We start from the raw sequence: 15,465 nt of genomic DNA, 5'->3' as shown, positions 1-15,465 counted from the left end.
TTGTGTACTGACCTGCCAAACATGCACTGTCTAGAGTAATATATAGTATATTGCTGCTGTCCAGTAAAAACACGTATCTCCACTTTTATCTGCTTTTACTCAGTAGCTGTTCGGTACACTGTGTAAAGAATTTTGAATGAATGGACCAAGAGAAATTCAAACTCTTATTTAACACATACATGTTTGTGATTGGACAGCGACAATAGACCTTATAGTATGGTAGTGTGTAATGAGCAATTGGGACGCAGCCCAGTTCTTTATTAATTCTTTACGGATGTGGTTCAATATGTATCCTGCCACAAGGGATAACATACCTATATATGGTAAAGGTAATGGGGATTTTAAAGAAAATATTTTCTTAAATTAAATTTAATTTAATGATCAGGATTTAATAATTGTAAGATGCATTTTTAGAGCAGTTGCCCTTACTGAAACTCACTTTAGAAATCCTGTTAATATTTTTATTATCATAAAAGACATAGAAAGAAAAAAGCTAGCAATACAAGCATGTAGTACTATAAAGGACAATGAAGACAACACTGCACATTGCTCACACTTCAATCATTTATTGAACATGACACATGATTCATCTACAGTAACAGACCAAAGAAATGCCCACTTAAATCCTTTTTAGAAAACAATGAAATATCAAAATGGTTTACAAAAGCTTATTTGTACCACAGAAACAAAAAGTGCCATGTTGCCATGCAGAGCAGAACGTTTAGAAAGCATGTAATTCGAGAAAACAAAGGTGATAATTTAGCTGTATAGCTGCCGTGAGTCACGTTAACCTCCAGCTTTCATTTGACACTGTTGACGGTTGTGTGAGTTCTCTCAATTGTTCTAGGGTTTCATGCCATTGCATCGTTTCCCCTGCAACACAGAGAAACAGAGGAGAGTGAGCTCACTGAGTGACGTGAGTTGTTAGTGATTATTCAGCAGTAAGAAGTTATGACTTGTGGTCTGCGGTTTAAGAGTACAGTGGTTTTTGTGTGAAGGCTGTTGCGTCAGACCCGTACCAAAGCAAATGGATACAATGAGACAGATAATCTTCCAGAAACATAAACCAAGATTCGGTTCAGATAAGCTCAATGGGGCTTGAATTAGTACTCGGAGCTCTAAACACATCTGTTCATTCTTTTCAACAGCATTTGGCATGCAGTTTTAAGCACCGGTTTGAGACAGCTGTAGAACTGTAGATCAAGCCTGGGTAGTCATGGATTGACACTTATTATTTGTCATCATCCAACACCTGGTTTAGTGGTAAATCAGGGCTTAATGATGGTAAATCAGGTGAGCTGCTGCTGCTGATGATGATGATGGAATTGAACACATCCATGCTGTGCTGGCTGGACTGGGGGGCATCCAGGAGAAACCTGGAGGAATGGAGCTCTGTTCTTCAGACTGTATCATGAATATATGACTAGATCTCACCTACTTTCTTCAGAATGAGAAGCTCTGGTATAACTGACATTTTTGTTGAGTCCCACAGGGTTCCAGTGCAGGGTCTATAAAACTATGTACAGGGTTTGAGGAGTTGCATAACCCTTGAGTTGCCTTGTAAACTATGTTTACCATTAGAGAAAAGCCCCTAACCTGTATTTTGCAGCTTGAAATTAGATGGATTATGTTTTCTTGCAGCATAAACTTAATTGTCATGTTTAATAATTTTGCTGAGTTTAAATGTACTACCCACTGGCTCCTGTTATAAGCATCTGTCTATTGACTTCCATTAGCCTATACATGTGTTTCCCATTATGCAAGCTTTCTGTCGTATTGCAAGTGCAAAGAAGCCAGGTTGTCTCTGGTCATCTAGTGCAGGTTATGGATGCTGCAGTTAGGGTAAAACCACAGGTGTATATTTCTTCAAACTACAAACTTTTGACAATAAGTAAATCACATACCTTGAAGTTGGTCTTCTGGCAGTGAAGCAGAGTTTTGTCCACATCTTTTCTCAGGTTGATGACCCATTCAGGATCACTTGGAGCGCACAGGTGCCTGCTTTTTTTGGTTACAAATCTGTGAAAGGTAAGCAAAGTCACCTATTAAAGATGCTAGTCTTATATATAACTATGTAAACATGTTATAAATAACAGTTTTCAGATTATAGACGTGCTACATGCTGCATTTACCATCTATGGGGAATCAGTCATCAGCTCTTGAGCTATACATGTATGGCAATTGATGAACATGATATGTTGTCCAGTCTATTCTGCATGCTATACTCACATGACAGCATCGATGGGACAGCCTTCATCTTTGAACTGCTCGCGGTAGCTGGATACGATATATTTTGGGATACTGTTATTACTGACTGACAGACAGCAGTCCAGTGCCTGGTCTCCGAGGCCCACTGAGAGAGAGAAGAGGAATAATAATATTAATATTTTAATTTCAAACTTAGATTTAAGCTAGAAAGAAAAGCACAGTAGCAAAAAAATAAAAGCAGCAATGGAGTGTAATTCACTTTTGCTGCACTGCAGTAGCTGTGTTCCAATCCTATAGGGTGTCAGGTCCTCGATAGGACTGTCCTATGAAAACTTAGTAGCCTACTGGTCACATCAATGGAACAGTCTAACCAGGCTGCGTGAGAGAATGTGCGATGATAGAGGGATACAGAAAGAAAGATATGGAGAGGATAGAGAGATAAAGAAAGAAAGAGGGGGTATAGAAAGAGGAGAGTGAGTGAGAGAAAGCGCGCGCGCGAGAGAGAGAGAGAGAGAGAGAGAGAGAATGAGAGATGATAGAAAGATAAAGAAGGAGAGATAGCACAGTGTTGAGTTTGAGTGTTGTCTGGTCAGGGTTAGATTGATTCATGTTACTCTGAGGGTGAAAGACTATAAATAGATACCGCCTGTTTGTTTCAGAATTGCTGTAGGTCAGTGAAAATGAAAGTGTTTCTTAGCTATGTGTGTGTGTGTGTGTGTGTGTGTGCACGTGTGCACGTGTGTGGTCAGTGTTTTACAATCTCATACATTTTAACATCTGCAATGCTGGCTCATGGTGGGAAAGGAGCAGCAGCTATTAAGACCGGAACTCTGCTGCACTAAAATCGGAGCTTGTCTTTTATGATATATAACTGCAATATTCCCAAGCCTGCGACTGTGGAGTCACTGCAGGGGGATGTGAAAGCAGACTGTAATTCGGCACGGCACGACAACATCCCCCTCAGTGCACATCTCTCTGTCTCTCTCGCTCTCGCTCTCTCTCTCTCTCTCTCTATATATGTATATATATATATATATATATATATATACAATATATATATATATATATATATATATACACAATATATGTATATATATATATATATATATATATATATATATATATATATATATATATACAACTGGGGTATATATAATACAAAATTAGAGTAATGTGTATATATATATAATATAACATAAAATAACATAAATGAAATACAGCATTTTATTGTTACTAATCATACTGTTGTTATATAACACCAGGGTTATATTCAATACAAAATAAGAGCATGACATGTAATATAATGTACATAATATAGGACAGAAATGATGCTATTATATAGTTTTATATTGTTACTAATAATACTGCTAATAATACTGTTATCAAAATCTATTATTTCTACTCTTGTATTATACATTATATAAAAAAACAGCAACTTCATATATATATCAAATCAGTGCATCTATGCATATACACAACACATGTACTGTATACTGTCATGCATGATGCTCACTTGAATCAATAGAACTTACTTTCCAGGTTGCTGCTTAAGATGAGGCCAGTGATCCAGAGAGCCACACACAGACTGCTAACCCCGGTTGTTGCCATCGCTGATGAAGAAGGAGAGAGGAGTGTTCGTGTTTCAGCTCAGTTAAGAAGGTGTGTCTGTTGCTGCTGAGAGTATAAAGAAACCTCCTGTGGGCTTTTGTGATGTGATGTGAGTGATGTGTCCCACTGTCCCTTTCTTGGCTCTTTATAGAACAGCAGTAAGTTTCGTTTTTGACAGTTCCCTTTAGGACTTACTTTTAGGGGGTTTCCAGAGATATTGGAGCAAAGGTTAAGTAGTGTGAAAAAAAAAAACAATAATTGGGCTGCTTACACACACATTTGAGCACACTCTCTCTTTCTCTCTCTCTCACACACACACAACATGCACTTACACACACAATATTAAAATCAAAATGAGCCCCTGGGGAAAGGGACATGGCCACCGTGACCTGGTAGGCACAGCCACATTATATACATATAATACAGAACATTTTGTTCAGTGATGAGGCAAACTTTTATTTGAATGGTGAAGTTAACAAACAAAACCACCGCTATTGATCTGACACTTAACCCACATTGGATAGATCCCTTTAAGACTGTTGGAACACAAAAATCTATGGTATGGTGTGGTATATGGGGTACAAAGATAGTGGGGCCATTCTCTATCAATGGAAACCTCAAGGCCACTGGATATTTGAAATTGCTACATGATGATGTGTTTCCCTCTTTATGCACTGAAGCTGGCACGTTCCCTGAGTTTTTCCAGCAAGATGGTGCACCACCACATTATGAGTGTCAGGTCCGAGCATTCCTAGATGAACCGTTTCCTGGAAAGTAGATTGGTCGTCGTGGGCCAGTTGAATGGCCCCCAAGGTCTCCCGATCTGACCCCCTTAGACTTTTATTTGTGGGGTCATCTAAAGGCAATTGTCTATGCTGTGAAGATACGAGATGTGCAGCACCTGAAACTACGGATACTGGAAGCCTGTGCTAGCATTTCTTCTGCGGTGTTGCTATCAGTGTGTGAAGAGTGGGAGAAGAGGGTTGCATTGTCAATCCAAGATTGTATATATAAAACCTTCTTAACCTTCAATGGAAGTCAATGTAATGCAATGAGTTGCACTCATGAACATTGATGGTTCCTGTATGCTGCTCACACTGAATTGTTTACTGACTTTCTTACTCTTACTTCTTACACACCACTGACCAGCAAACAAATATTTAGAAAGCACATATTACCGCCTGCACAGAAATGAATGACAACTCTTCACACTTTCTAAATAACAAGCCGTTTCAAAAGGACACACATTCTGTGGTAGTGGTCAGGGCAACATTTTTTCCATCATGGTCAGATGGGAAAGGTGCTTTTTCTCATACTCTATTAAATGCTCTCCACGTTTAAAGTGTAATGCTCTACGTAGTATGCTTTCAGTTTCTCCTAAAGTTCTCTTCAAACATTCATTTCCACTCTGTAATCATCAGTTGTAATCTTGGTTTCGGCGCCAGATTCCTGAGCTCTATTGTGTCTGCACCTTTTCATTGAAGATTATAACTGTTTGATTTTGGGAAGTCCACTGGTGATGATATGTGATTATTATGTCTGAGAAGTTTAATTGCTTTGGGTTGGCCAAAACAGGAGTGCCTTTTTGGAATTACGCTATAAGAATAAAAGTATTCAGACACCTGCTCATTCATTGATTCTTCTGAAATTAAGGGTGCTAAAAAAAGAGTCTCTACTGTCCAGAGAAGACTTTCTGCTGGATTTTGGAGGAGCATTGCTGAGGATTTGACTGCATTCAGTGCATTCTTGAACTTCTTGCACCACCACATCTGTGAGAGGGGGCAGTATAAACACTGTTCATAAGCAATATAGAAAAACGGTGGGAAAACAAACAAAGGAAAAACTAGGAGTGGTGTTTACTCAAACAAACGACAACAACTCAAATGCTTTTCTTTTTTAACTTCAGCTTTTCTTCATTGTTCACACCTTGAACTTTTTTCTCTTTTAACTTCAGCTTTTCTTCACTGTTCACAACTTAAACCCACAGTTACCGTTCGCCCCTCTACAAAGGTGTGATAGGAAATTGTGTTTGGCTGGGTGTATTTATACCGTGCCACACAGGTGGGTCTGGTCAGCGTTGATTACCGCTGGGTATTCTGGGGCTTAGAGTTCTTTGCTCCAACCCCACCAGCTTTCATACTTTGCTGGCCACACCCCCTGCTAGTGGCTGACGGTACACGCTGCCTGCTCATAAGTGCATGTAGTACAAATACTCTGCAGCAATAATGGTATTCAACAGCCTGAAAGAAATACATTTGGAAAGGTTGATTTGAGCGAGGTTGTCCTCGTTTTGGCATAATTGTTGATCGGATATACATGTTTTGCTATTTCTTTTATTAAGCACCTCATTGGGTAAGACAATAAACTTTATATCAGTCTATTTTTGATGCTACTGTATGGATATATTCTGCATGGGGTCCCCATTGTCTTTTTTTACTTGTTGGTTAGTCTATTTGTTTGTTTTTGTCTCAATGTATTAATGCACAGAGATGTGTATGTGTATGTTACTGTAAAAATACAAAACTAATGAACAGCTATTAACCAAAAAATAAATAAATAACACATGAAGACTGTCCCATTGCTTGCCTGGGATTGTGTGTGCATGCTGTAAATGTTGCTAAATTGAATGAATACAAACTTATTTTATTTATAAATATGTACAATATACATAAACAACCCATAAAAACACAAACAATTATTCAGCAGCACCAAGATATGAAAAGCACTGAATGACATTGAATAGAAAAGCCCTGCTTGTGTCTACAACAGCAACATACACACACTATTTGTATATCATTTGTGTTGAGATGTTGAAATGCATGACAACATAACCATTAGAAATGTCTATAAAATAGAAATCAAGGTATGTAGCTTTAATGCCGTGAAGGCAATCATCCGATGAACACCAGGACACTCAGTTTGGGCAGTCATGTTGATGCTTTTCTACTGTGTGTCTGCAACAGAGCAATTGAGAGAGAAAGAGAGATGTCACTTAAATTAGGTTGCTTTTGAGGTTTGATTTTGTTGCTGTTAAAACAAAACCTTGCATCTCTGAAATTTTTGAAAAAGGTCATATATGTAAATGTAACACATGTTTGGAAATTCTTACACTATAAAGTTGGCTTTCTAAACCTTCATATTATACATGTTAAACCCCTTAAACAGCCTCTATCCCGCTGGCGGGCCGAACGTCTTATTACACACTTTTAACTTCTATTACCAAAGAACGGCTCCACCAGATTCTGCAGAAATCCCTGTAGCTGCTAAATAATACACCTTAGTGAGTAATAAGCCTTTCTGTGTTAAAGGGTTCAAGAAGAGGAGGTCTAAAGTCTGCAGAGTTGTGGCCTAAAAGGAATTTAATTTGACATCTCTGGTTCAGAGGGTTTGTATATCTGTGCTGAGAGTCTGCATACCTTCATTTCTGCCAGCTTTATTGTCCAGGAATGAAATGAGATTGGCCACCCATTTAGATTTTTTGTCTTCTGCAGGTGGAGCACATAGCCTTTTGTTTCTCTTTGTGATGAACCTGAAAGAAAAAAAAGACATGAGTTTTTCATTCATCATTTAAAATTCACAATCCTGGTAGTGGAGATCTGCCATACTGCAGAGTTTAGTAAGCATTCTGTGTAAGAGAGCCGGGTGGGTGGTAGATCACCCCTGTTATAGAGGGACCACTTCTGGGTTCCTATAGATTCTTTCGACCTAATCTCCATCAGTTCATTATCACAGACAATTAACTTCATGCTTCTCCTCTGTACTTGTTTGCATAGAGACCTGTAGATACTTACACAGTAGCTGCTATGGGGCATCCACTGTGAGTGGTTTGCACAATGTAGGATGCTGCAATTTTGCGTGGAACGTAATTGTCTGAAGTCGCAAAACAGCAGTCAATGGCATCCTCTGAGAATGCTAGCAAAGAGAAAGAGGGGAAAACCTGCATAAATTACCAAAGCAGTGGGATAAAAGATGGATCAATGAGTGCATATGCATTTTTATGGTTCAAGGAGATGAAGGAGACGAAAATCTAAGAAAAGGGAAAGTTGGACATTTCACTTTGTTTGGTTTCATTGTGAAATTTCTGGATTTCTGGATTCCTGTGGGATTTACTGAAAGTCCGTCTTCATAAAGAACCACAGAGGGATCTTTCAAACCACAGCCAAGATCAGAACATGGAAATGTTGTTGACCTTTATGGGTGACACAGATGCACTGTGGCACGTTCACATTATGCACAATAGAGCTTCAGTGCTGCAGCCAGCAGCTTGTGAACTAACTGGCCATTAGGTCATAATTTAATGAAACTTCCAACCCCAGTTTCCTCTATTGTTTCCTCTAAGCTTTGAAAATATACAACAAAAATATTGTGCATGCAACTGTGTGTCTGTGTGTGTTTATGTGCATGTGCAAATGCACACCCTACCTTCTGTGTTGCCCAAGATTGCTGCTGTAATGAGCAGAAGAGCTGCCACTGCAGTCGACATGCCTGTTGCTGTGTTGTATGAGCGTCGGATGCAGGTGTGTGTAGCTCTTCGAGAAGGTGTCTGTGCTCAGGTGGAGAAACTATATTTATACACCTGCTGAAGAGCTTCATTTCACTTTCATTATCTGATAAACTCATCGTACCCTGAAGGCATCTCCACTTCCCACAACTTCAGTCAAGATGTCCAATTGCTTCCCGTCATATTTACACCCTCCTCCCCCTTCCCTGTCATGTTTGGACACAGATGCTGTGCATGATTCAAAAATGTTTCAAAATACTTTCAATTTCAAAAAGTTAACTTCAGGCCAAAAGTCAGATTCAGCTGCAAATCATATCACAGACATTTAAAGACTAGACTAGTTAGTAGAACAGAGAGACATTTAATACTGTGCAAATACCAGTCTGGACACACCTGGCTAAATGTCTGCTGAGAATCATCTTAAAAACATGTGATTGGAATGCTTGGCTTTTTTCGTAAAGGAGGACATTGTGGACACATGGATATTTATCATGGTGAGGATGTTGTAGCTGAGGGGTTTTAAGTAGGCCCAATTGTAGGACCTTTACACAATTTACATCTAATACATGTAAAGTTGGGGGTGTCCTAACATTTTCACATGACTGTATATATATATATATATATATATATATATATATATATATATATATATATATATATATATATATACACTCATTGCACATCTGGACATATATATATATGTATGTCCAGATGTGTAACGAGTTTCCCCGCACATGGTCTTTCACCACCCCTTGGTCTTCTGTAGGTGCCCAAGAACCACTGAGAACACATACCCCACCCAGAGTGGTGGGCACTGGGAGCAACACAGGGATCAACTGGGGGTTAAGTGCTAAGGGAGGAGAAATGCTGTTCCTTTACTCCTCTGCTTCCTGTTGGTCCAGGGGATCAAACCAGCAAACTTTCCGGTTCCAAGTCAATTAATCTAGCCTTTAGGCCACAGCTACCCATAGAATTATAATTAGATGAACATGCTGAATGCCTCGTATGTGAAAATTACTGATACAATAATATCAAGGCAGATAGCATGACAATAATTTACTTAATAAAATATCAGACTTATTATTGAACATGAAACTGAGCAGAATTGATCAAAACTTAAGTGATTCCGTATATTTTGCAAAGTCATTTCTAGTAAAGATATGGTTTTGCAAGGCAAAAAGAAAATGTATATTTTGAAATTTGCCATTATTTTTCCAATAATCAACATTACATATAAAGCACATAAGACCTATGTGGCTTTACTAGTCATTTTGAAAAGTAAATAAAATGGATATTGATGAATATGGATATAGATAGCACTTTAATGCAGGAACCCCCGTAATTTTAACTTTCAATGCAAGTCAATGTAAAAATAAATATTTCAAGCTATTTTGGTGCACTTCTATTGGTCCATTCATTGTTACAATTTAACACAATGTACAAAATACCCGCCAGACTCAAAAATTATCTCTGACTTTGTTTACATATCAAAGATTGAATTATGGAGAAAATTTGAAAAACCAGTAGACTTCACCATTAGGTGGGTATAGATACTCTACAAGCTGCAGTGTTTTCTGTATTGGTTATAAACTGTCATGCATAAGTTGTGTTGCAATGGACTTCTTAGACACTGTACTGGATGTTCACATGTTTTGGATGTTCACATGATTGTGCATGGGCCCCTCGTCGGGAAGCATCCTTTTCAGCCCCTTCCTGTGAAAAGAAAGTCAGTTAATTCTTCAGAAGTAGCGGTAAATTCCTGAGAGTGTGTTCCTTCCTGTTGCACAGCTAAGCATTTAAGTGCTGCTCACCAGACGTGTCAACATCTCTTCCTTTTCTTAGGCTTTTAGAAAGTCCACCTTCCTCTCCTGTTTTTCTCTACTTTGCATGTCAGCTGCACAAACCTGGATCTGGTTTAAGTTTCGTTCGTAGGAATGGTTTCGTAACTTCCTCCTTATCCCAATTGTCAATGAACAGTCAAGCCATGCTGTAGTGTTAGCATCAAGCATGCAGCATACCCAAACCATCACACGCTTGCCTTAACCTGAACTGAGTTGTTAAATAATCTCAAATAGACTTGCTGGTTTGTGGTTTGTGACCCTGTATGATGATGTTATCTATAAAATTGACTAAAAAGTATAGATAGCACTGAGGCTACATGATGGCTGCTACTATGATGGCCCTCTCGCAAGAATAGAGTGGTACAACACGTAGGTCTATTTATATTACTGGAGTTCTTCAACAAAAAAAAATATTTAACTAAATTGATCAGAACTAAACTGACTGGAAGACAAACAGTGAAGAGGACAACCATGTGATATGTGGACAAATTGCTGATAGCAGTAGGTCTCAAACCATGCTGTAATTAGTTCTGTTTAGCAGCCGGCACACACTACACCAATGGTTCCCAACCCTGGTCTTGGAGGACCCCCTGCTCTGTACATTGTGCCTTCATTTATATAGAATGGAAAGTAATGAAACCATGGCGTTCATGGCCTCTTTTCCACTGCAAGGCCAAATGTTTAATAAGGCCATGCAGCACCGTTCTACTCCAGTGCAGACCCGATATATATATATATATATATATATATATATATATATATATATATATATATATATATATATATATATATATATATAGATCACGGCTCCTTTTTCAATATGCAGCACTGCTAAATCATGGCCCCAACTTAAATATGCTAAACTTTTTTATCCTAAAGTGCATTAAAGGGTGCTTGTTGCCACACTAATGTTCAGTGCAACTGAAATAGACTATTCTCTTATTAGATACGGTCTCTGCCATTTTCTGTACTGGAAATATCTCGGATTGGTCCTCCCACCGAGTAGTTCTGTGGCCCCAAGTAACTGAGAAAAGCTGGCCCAGCCCGGTTTGTAAGCAATCTGTGCCGAACCGTGTCCGTGTGGAGAAGCCAACGAAACTGTTACCCACCAAGCTCAGAACCGTTCAGTTCTGCAGAGGAAAAGCAGCCATGTTTTCCATTGCCATTTTAGGACCCGTACCATTTTAGACAAGCGTTTACCTTTAAAATGGCTTTGCTTGAGCAGACACCAGACTTGGATGCTCAATGTCATTTAGGGTAAAGGGGAGGACTATTTAAACTGTACCTTTGATCCAGATGGCTTGCAAACAGATCTAATAATGCACTGCCCAAGATAACAAATGCTTGACATTATCTTGACAGTGATCAGCACGTACCTCAGTAAACCACAAGCTTTGTAGTAACAGCCACCACTCTTCTGGAACAACGTTACACAAGATGTTGGAACATTGCAGTAAGGATCTGAACTGGACCCCATCACATGGTGACCATGGTGGATTCCTTGAGCATTTACAGGTAGATCTATAAAAGGACAAACTGTCACAAAAGGATATATCCATCATATATTCAGACACTGCTTTTTTAAATCCATAGTGTGCGTTTAGTTGATTTCCTCAGATTGTATGACAATCACTACTGTGACAAAAGTATTGGGACACCTGTTCAAGGTAAAAGAGTTTAATAAAGGGGTTTATCCTGCTTTTGGTGGAGTAACTGTCTCTGGAAAGGCTTTCTACTAGATTTTGAAGCATTGCTGTGTGTGTGCATTTGCACATCTGTGCAAGCATGTCTACAAGTGTACTGTCTGTACTTCCTTTTAATTTTGTTGCACGATAGACTATAATATTTCAAAAGGTCATGTTTATGAAAGTGCTTAGTCTAAGCTTCATCCAACGTTAATGGCATAATCTTCCTGTTGTGGCAGACAGACAGCGATCACAAAGAATTCTGTGGAATATGCAAACGGTCCTGAAAGTACTTTTTCATTTCGGAACACAGAACTTGGCTGAAGAAGAAGAGGAACCTCGAAAAATGAGAAAGCCCCGTTTCAGTTAAGTATCCCTGTCACAAAAGGCCACAGACGGCACTAATTCTGTTTTGCGCACGCTATCAAAACAGTATGAGTATGAAATACAAACCAGGCTATTATATGTGTAGAATACAGCTCAACTGAACAATGATTCAGGAGTGGCCGCCAATGTCCAGGCCAGTCTCGCTGGTGCAACGGCTCATTCACAGGTGAACAGGTTTTTTTAGTTCCATTACTCTGCCTGGAACTGTAAACGGTTCGAACTCCAGCCAACGGAGAAGTGAAAGCAAATATGTCTGTGTTTGCTGGCATTTCGCCTTGTCACGGGCTAAACAAAGTAATCAGGGCCGCAGTTATCTGAGACCTGCAAAAGAAAAGGCTATCTATGATTAGAGAGTGAAGAGGAAATGTGATACAGTGCAATCATTACATTGACACTCAATGAACCTGTATTCAAAAGCAGTGCACAGTACAGGTGATACATGATAGGCTTATGTGAACACTGTGCTGCTTAAAAATAGACCCTGTGTTGGCAAGTCATAGTTAGCCTAATATAAAGATGCAGATGCTGAACCACAAACCGAGATACTCCATCAAAACTGAACTCCTGATTCGAAAAATTATTAATACAGTATAAACTAAATGAACTTGTTCACTAATTACAACATTGCATTTGCCGTGTAACGAACTGACAGCCTATGGTGGCCGGAAGTCCAAGACAGCATAAAGTCGCAATTCAAATTATTTAACCCCCATTGCAAATTAGGTTTATTAGCAAAATGTACAAAGCGGTTTCAATAATTTCAGCGATTTGCAATAAACCAATCAAACAAGACCAATTTGAATAGCTCAACACAACCAACAGAAGAAGTACTTTCTCCAAATTCAATAAATCTTAATGACAAGCGTCTTTAGCATCCATCTGCTGTTACGACCTGGTGCAAATATGACGCATAGCCAGACTCCAGCTTCTGGCAGCATTTCTGATGAATCTTCCATTCCTCATAAATAACGGCCTCCAGTTCACTAATATATACTTGGGTTTGCTCCTGCAGCAACTCTCTTCAAATGCCACCAAAGATTATCTATGGGGTTCAGAATCTACCAGGACTTCTTCTGAAACCAAGCCTTGGTGGACTTTAAGGTGTGCTGGGGATCACTGTCCTGTTGGAAGGACCAATGATGCCCAAGCTTCAGCTTTTCTCCTAGGATTTCCTAAAACTTGATGGAATCTTTCTTGTCCTCCTCACGCTGCAAATTTTCAGTGCCACAGGAAGCAAAGCAGCCCCTTAGCATCACAGAGCCACTTTTCAGCTTATACTTCGTTCTGCCTTTTCCAGACATACGACTGATCCACAGGCTGTATGGATCAACCGGGAAATGACGGGAGCATACTAAACCTATTTAAATTGGTCTTGTTTGATTGGTTTATTGTAAACAGTTAAACGTTTGTAAATGTTGCTACTAAACCTAATTTGCAATTGGATCTGAATTGTTCTGATTGCAGCTATAGCTGGTCATGCTTTCTAACGTAACGCTAGCAAATGCAGTCTGTTAGCTGATGAATTGGCAGCTAGGGTTTTCTTCCAAGCATGTTTATCTACCCAAAACACCCTTCACCATCCCAGTGCTGGTAGTGTGGATGGTAGCTTGTAGAGGGTTTTACTATGATTACATTGGGAAATTTGCTAAAATGTGAAAGGAAAAGGCACTCTGTTAGTATTACTCAATAGTTACAGGGACTGGCAGGGCTATTCACTTGTAATAGAAGTCTATAATAACACTTTTTAAGGGGTTAATAAAGAGCAATTCTGATTAAATATCTTGTGCATGGATTTTTATTGGGTAGTACGGACTCAAACACTACATTAGCTGCATTTTCACAACTGAATAGCCTCTAGATCGAGTGAGAGGGGCAATTCCTACTTAACCACACCTGATTCAACTCACCTGTTAATTGTCAGGCGTAGTAGGTCTGTTAGAGCAGGGAAATCTGCAGACTGTGCTGGCAGAGTCAGTTTTGCATGGTCTGTCTGCTATGAATAAAAGACTTCATCCACTTAATATAAACTTACAAGCTTACAACATTAACAGTGCTGGGGTAGCTGCTCTATAATGATTCACAAATGATTTTAGAACTGGATCATTTTACAGCTCTTTCGTCATACAACATGCCCAAGAAAATACAGTTTGACATTATAGGGCCCCTTAAAATTCTTATCTAAATCATAACGCCTGGAGCAGGATTAAATAACGCTGGTCTATATTAGAGTTTATTTCCCACTTGTCTCATGTCGCATTTGAGCTGCTGCTAATGTATTTATTTGAGTCTGTGTACACATCACACAAGTAAAAGTAACAATAGACACATGGCTCAACCTGTCGGAGCCAACAGGCAATGATTTATGCTGTTTCCATAAGGAAAAATGTGATGATGCAATGCAGACTTTCTCATGCCTGCTGCCACTTTCTCATGCCTGAGGTTTGATGTCAAGGAGGCGGGCCATTATACCGCTAAGATAGTACTTACAGTAAGTCCTGCAGAAGGGATTTTACAGTTGATAGTCTTGTTTGGAGAACATGTGGTAAATGACTGAAATGATAACAAAGACATGTGGTAGATAAGAATCTTCCAGGAAGTGTTATTGTCAGGAGCTACATTGCTGGACAATGCAAAATGCATGTAATAAAAGAAAATGTGCATTGTGCATTTAATAAGAAACGTCCATCCTCTCTCTACATCAAATGTTACAACAGCAATTACACTTTAAATATTTACACATTTTTGTCTTGCAATTTATTTTTCTCCCTGAGGTCATATGTGTGTTTTTATGCACCAAAATCATATATACAAAATCATATATAAAAACACCTATATACAGGCCATTATTGTTACTGTGCCTTTGTTACTTACAAAGCTAATGTCTGAAATTGAGGGTATTAAAAAAATATTTATTTGATGATCACCACCCCACCTCATCTCCAACTCCCCAACTTATTAAAGTTTTGGATGGAGCACCACAATTCCAGCATTGAGCTGTGGAGCTTTATACCCCTCTAACCCACATCTGAAATTAGGCATGGTGCAAGTAGGTTCATGTTTATGACTCGACTAGAAAGGCTGTGTGTGTGCATTTGCACATCTGTGTCAGCAATGGTTGCAACTTTAACAAGCCGAATGCATTCGTTGGAGGGGGCATTTGGACATGGACATGTGGTGTATGTAATTAATCTAAGTTCTGATTGGTTGTCCTATAACATACCTCATTTTAAAAGCT

The 15,465-nt window shown here is 39.0% G+C and overlaps 2 protein-coding genes across 2 annotated transcripts; both read right to left on the bottom strand.

Annotated features, from left to right (window-relative positions):
* Positions 1–545: 545 nt before the first annotated feature.
* Positions 546–3,946, bottom strand: ccl19a.1 (chemokine (C-C motif) ligand 19a, tandem duplicate 1). The gene is made up of 4 exons (XM_072664832.1): positions 3,741–3,946; positions 2,230–2,353; positions 1,905–2,019; positions 546–873 (listed from the first exon to the last, which is right to left on the bottom strand). The coding sequence occupies exons 1-4, from the start codon at positions 3,814–3,816 to the stop codon at positions 844–846; spliced, it is 345 nt and encodes a 114-aa protein (XP_072520933.1). The 5' UTR covers positions 3,817–3,946; the 3' UTR covers positions 546–843.
* Positions 3,947–7,194: 3,248 nt separating this feature from the next.
* Positions 7,195–8,299, bottom strand: ccl19a.2 (chemokine (C-C motif) ligand 19a, tandem duplicate 2). The gene is made up of 3 exons (XM_072665303.1): positions 8,239–8,299; positions 7,608–7,728; positions 7,195–7,345 (listed from the first exon to the last, which is right to left on the bottom strand). The coding sequence occupies exons 1-3, from the start codon at positions 8,297–8,299 to the stop codon at positions 7,195–7,197; spliced, it is 333 nt and encodes a 110-aa protein (XP_072521404.1).
* Between the last annotated feature and the right edge of the window lie 7,166 nt (positions 8,300–15,465).

Source organism: Salminus brasiliensis, chromosome 20 (genome assembly GCF_030463535.1).
Source record: "Salminus brasiliensis chromosome 20, fSalBra1.hap2, whole genome shotgun sequence".
NCBI lineage: Eukaryota > Metazoa > Chordata > Actinopteri > Characiformes > Bryconidae > Salminus > Salminus brasiliensis.
This window is presented reverse-complemented; position numbering and strand designations above follow the sequence as displayed.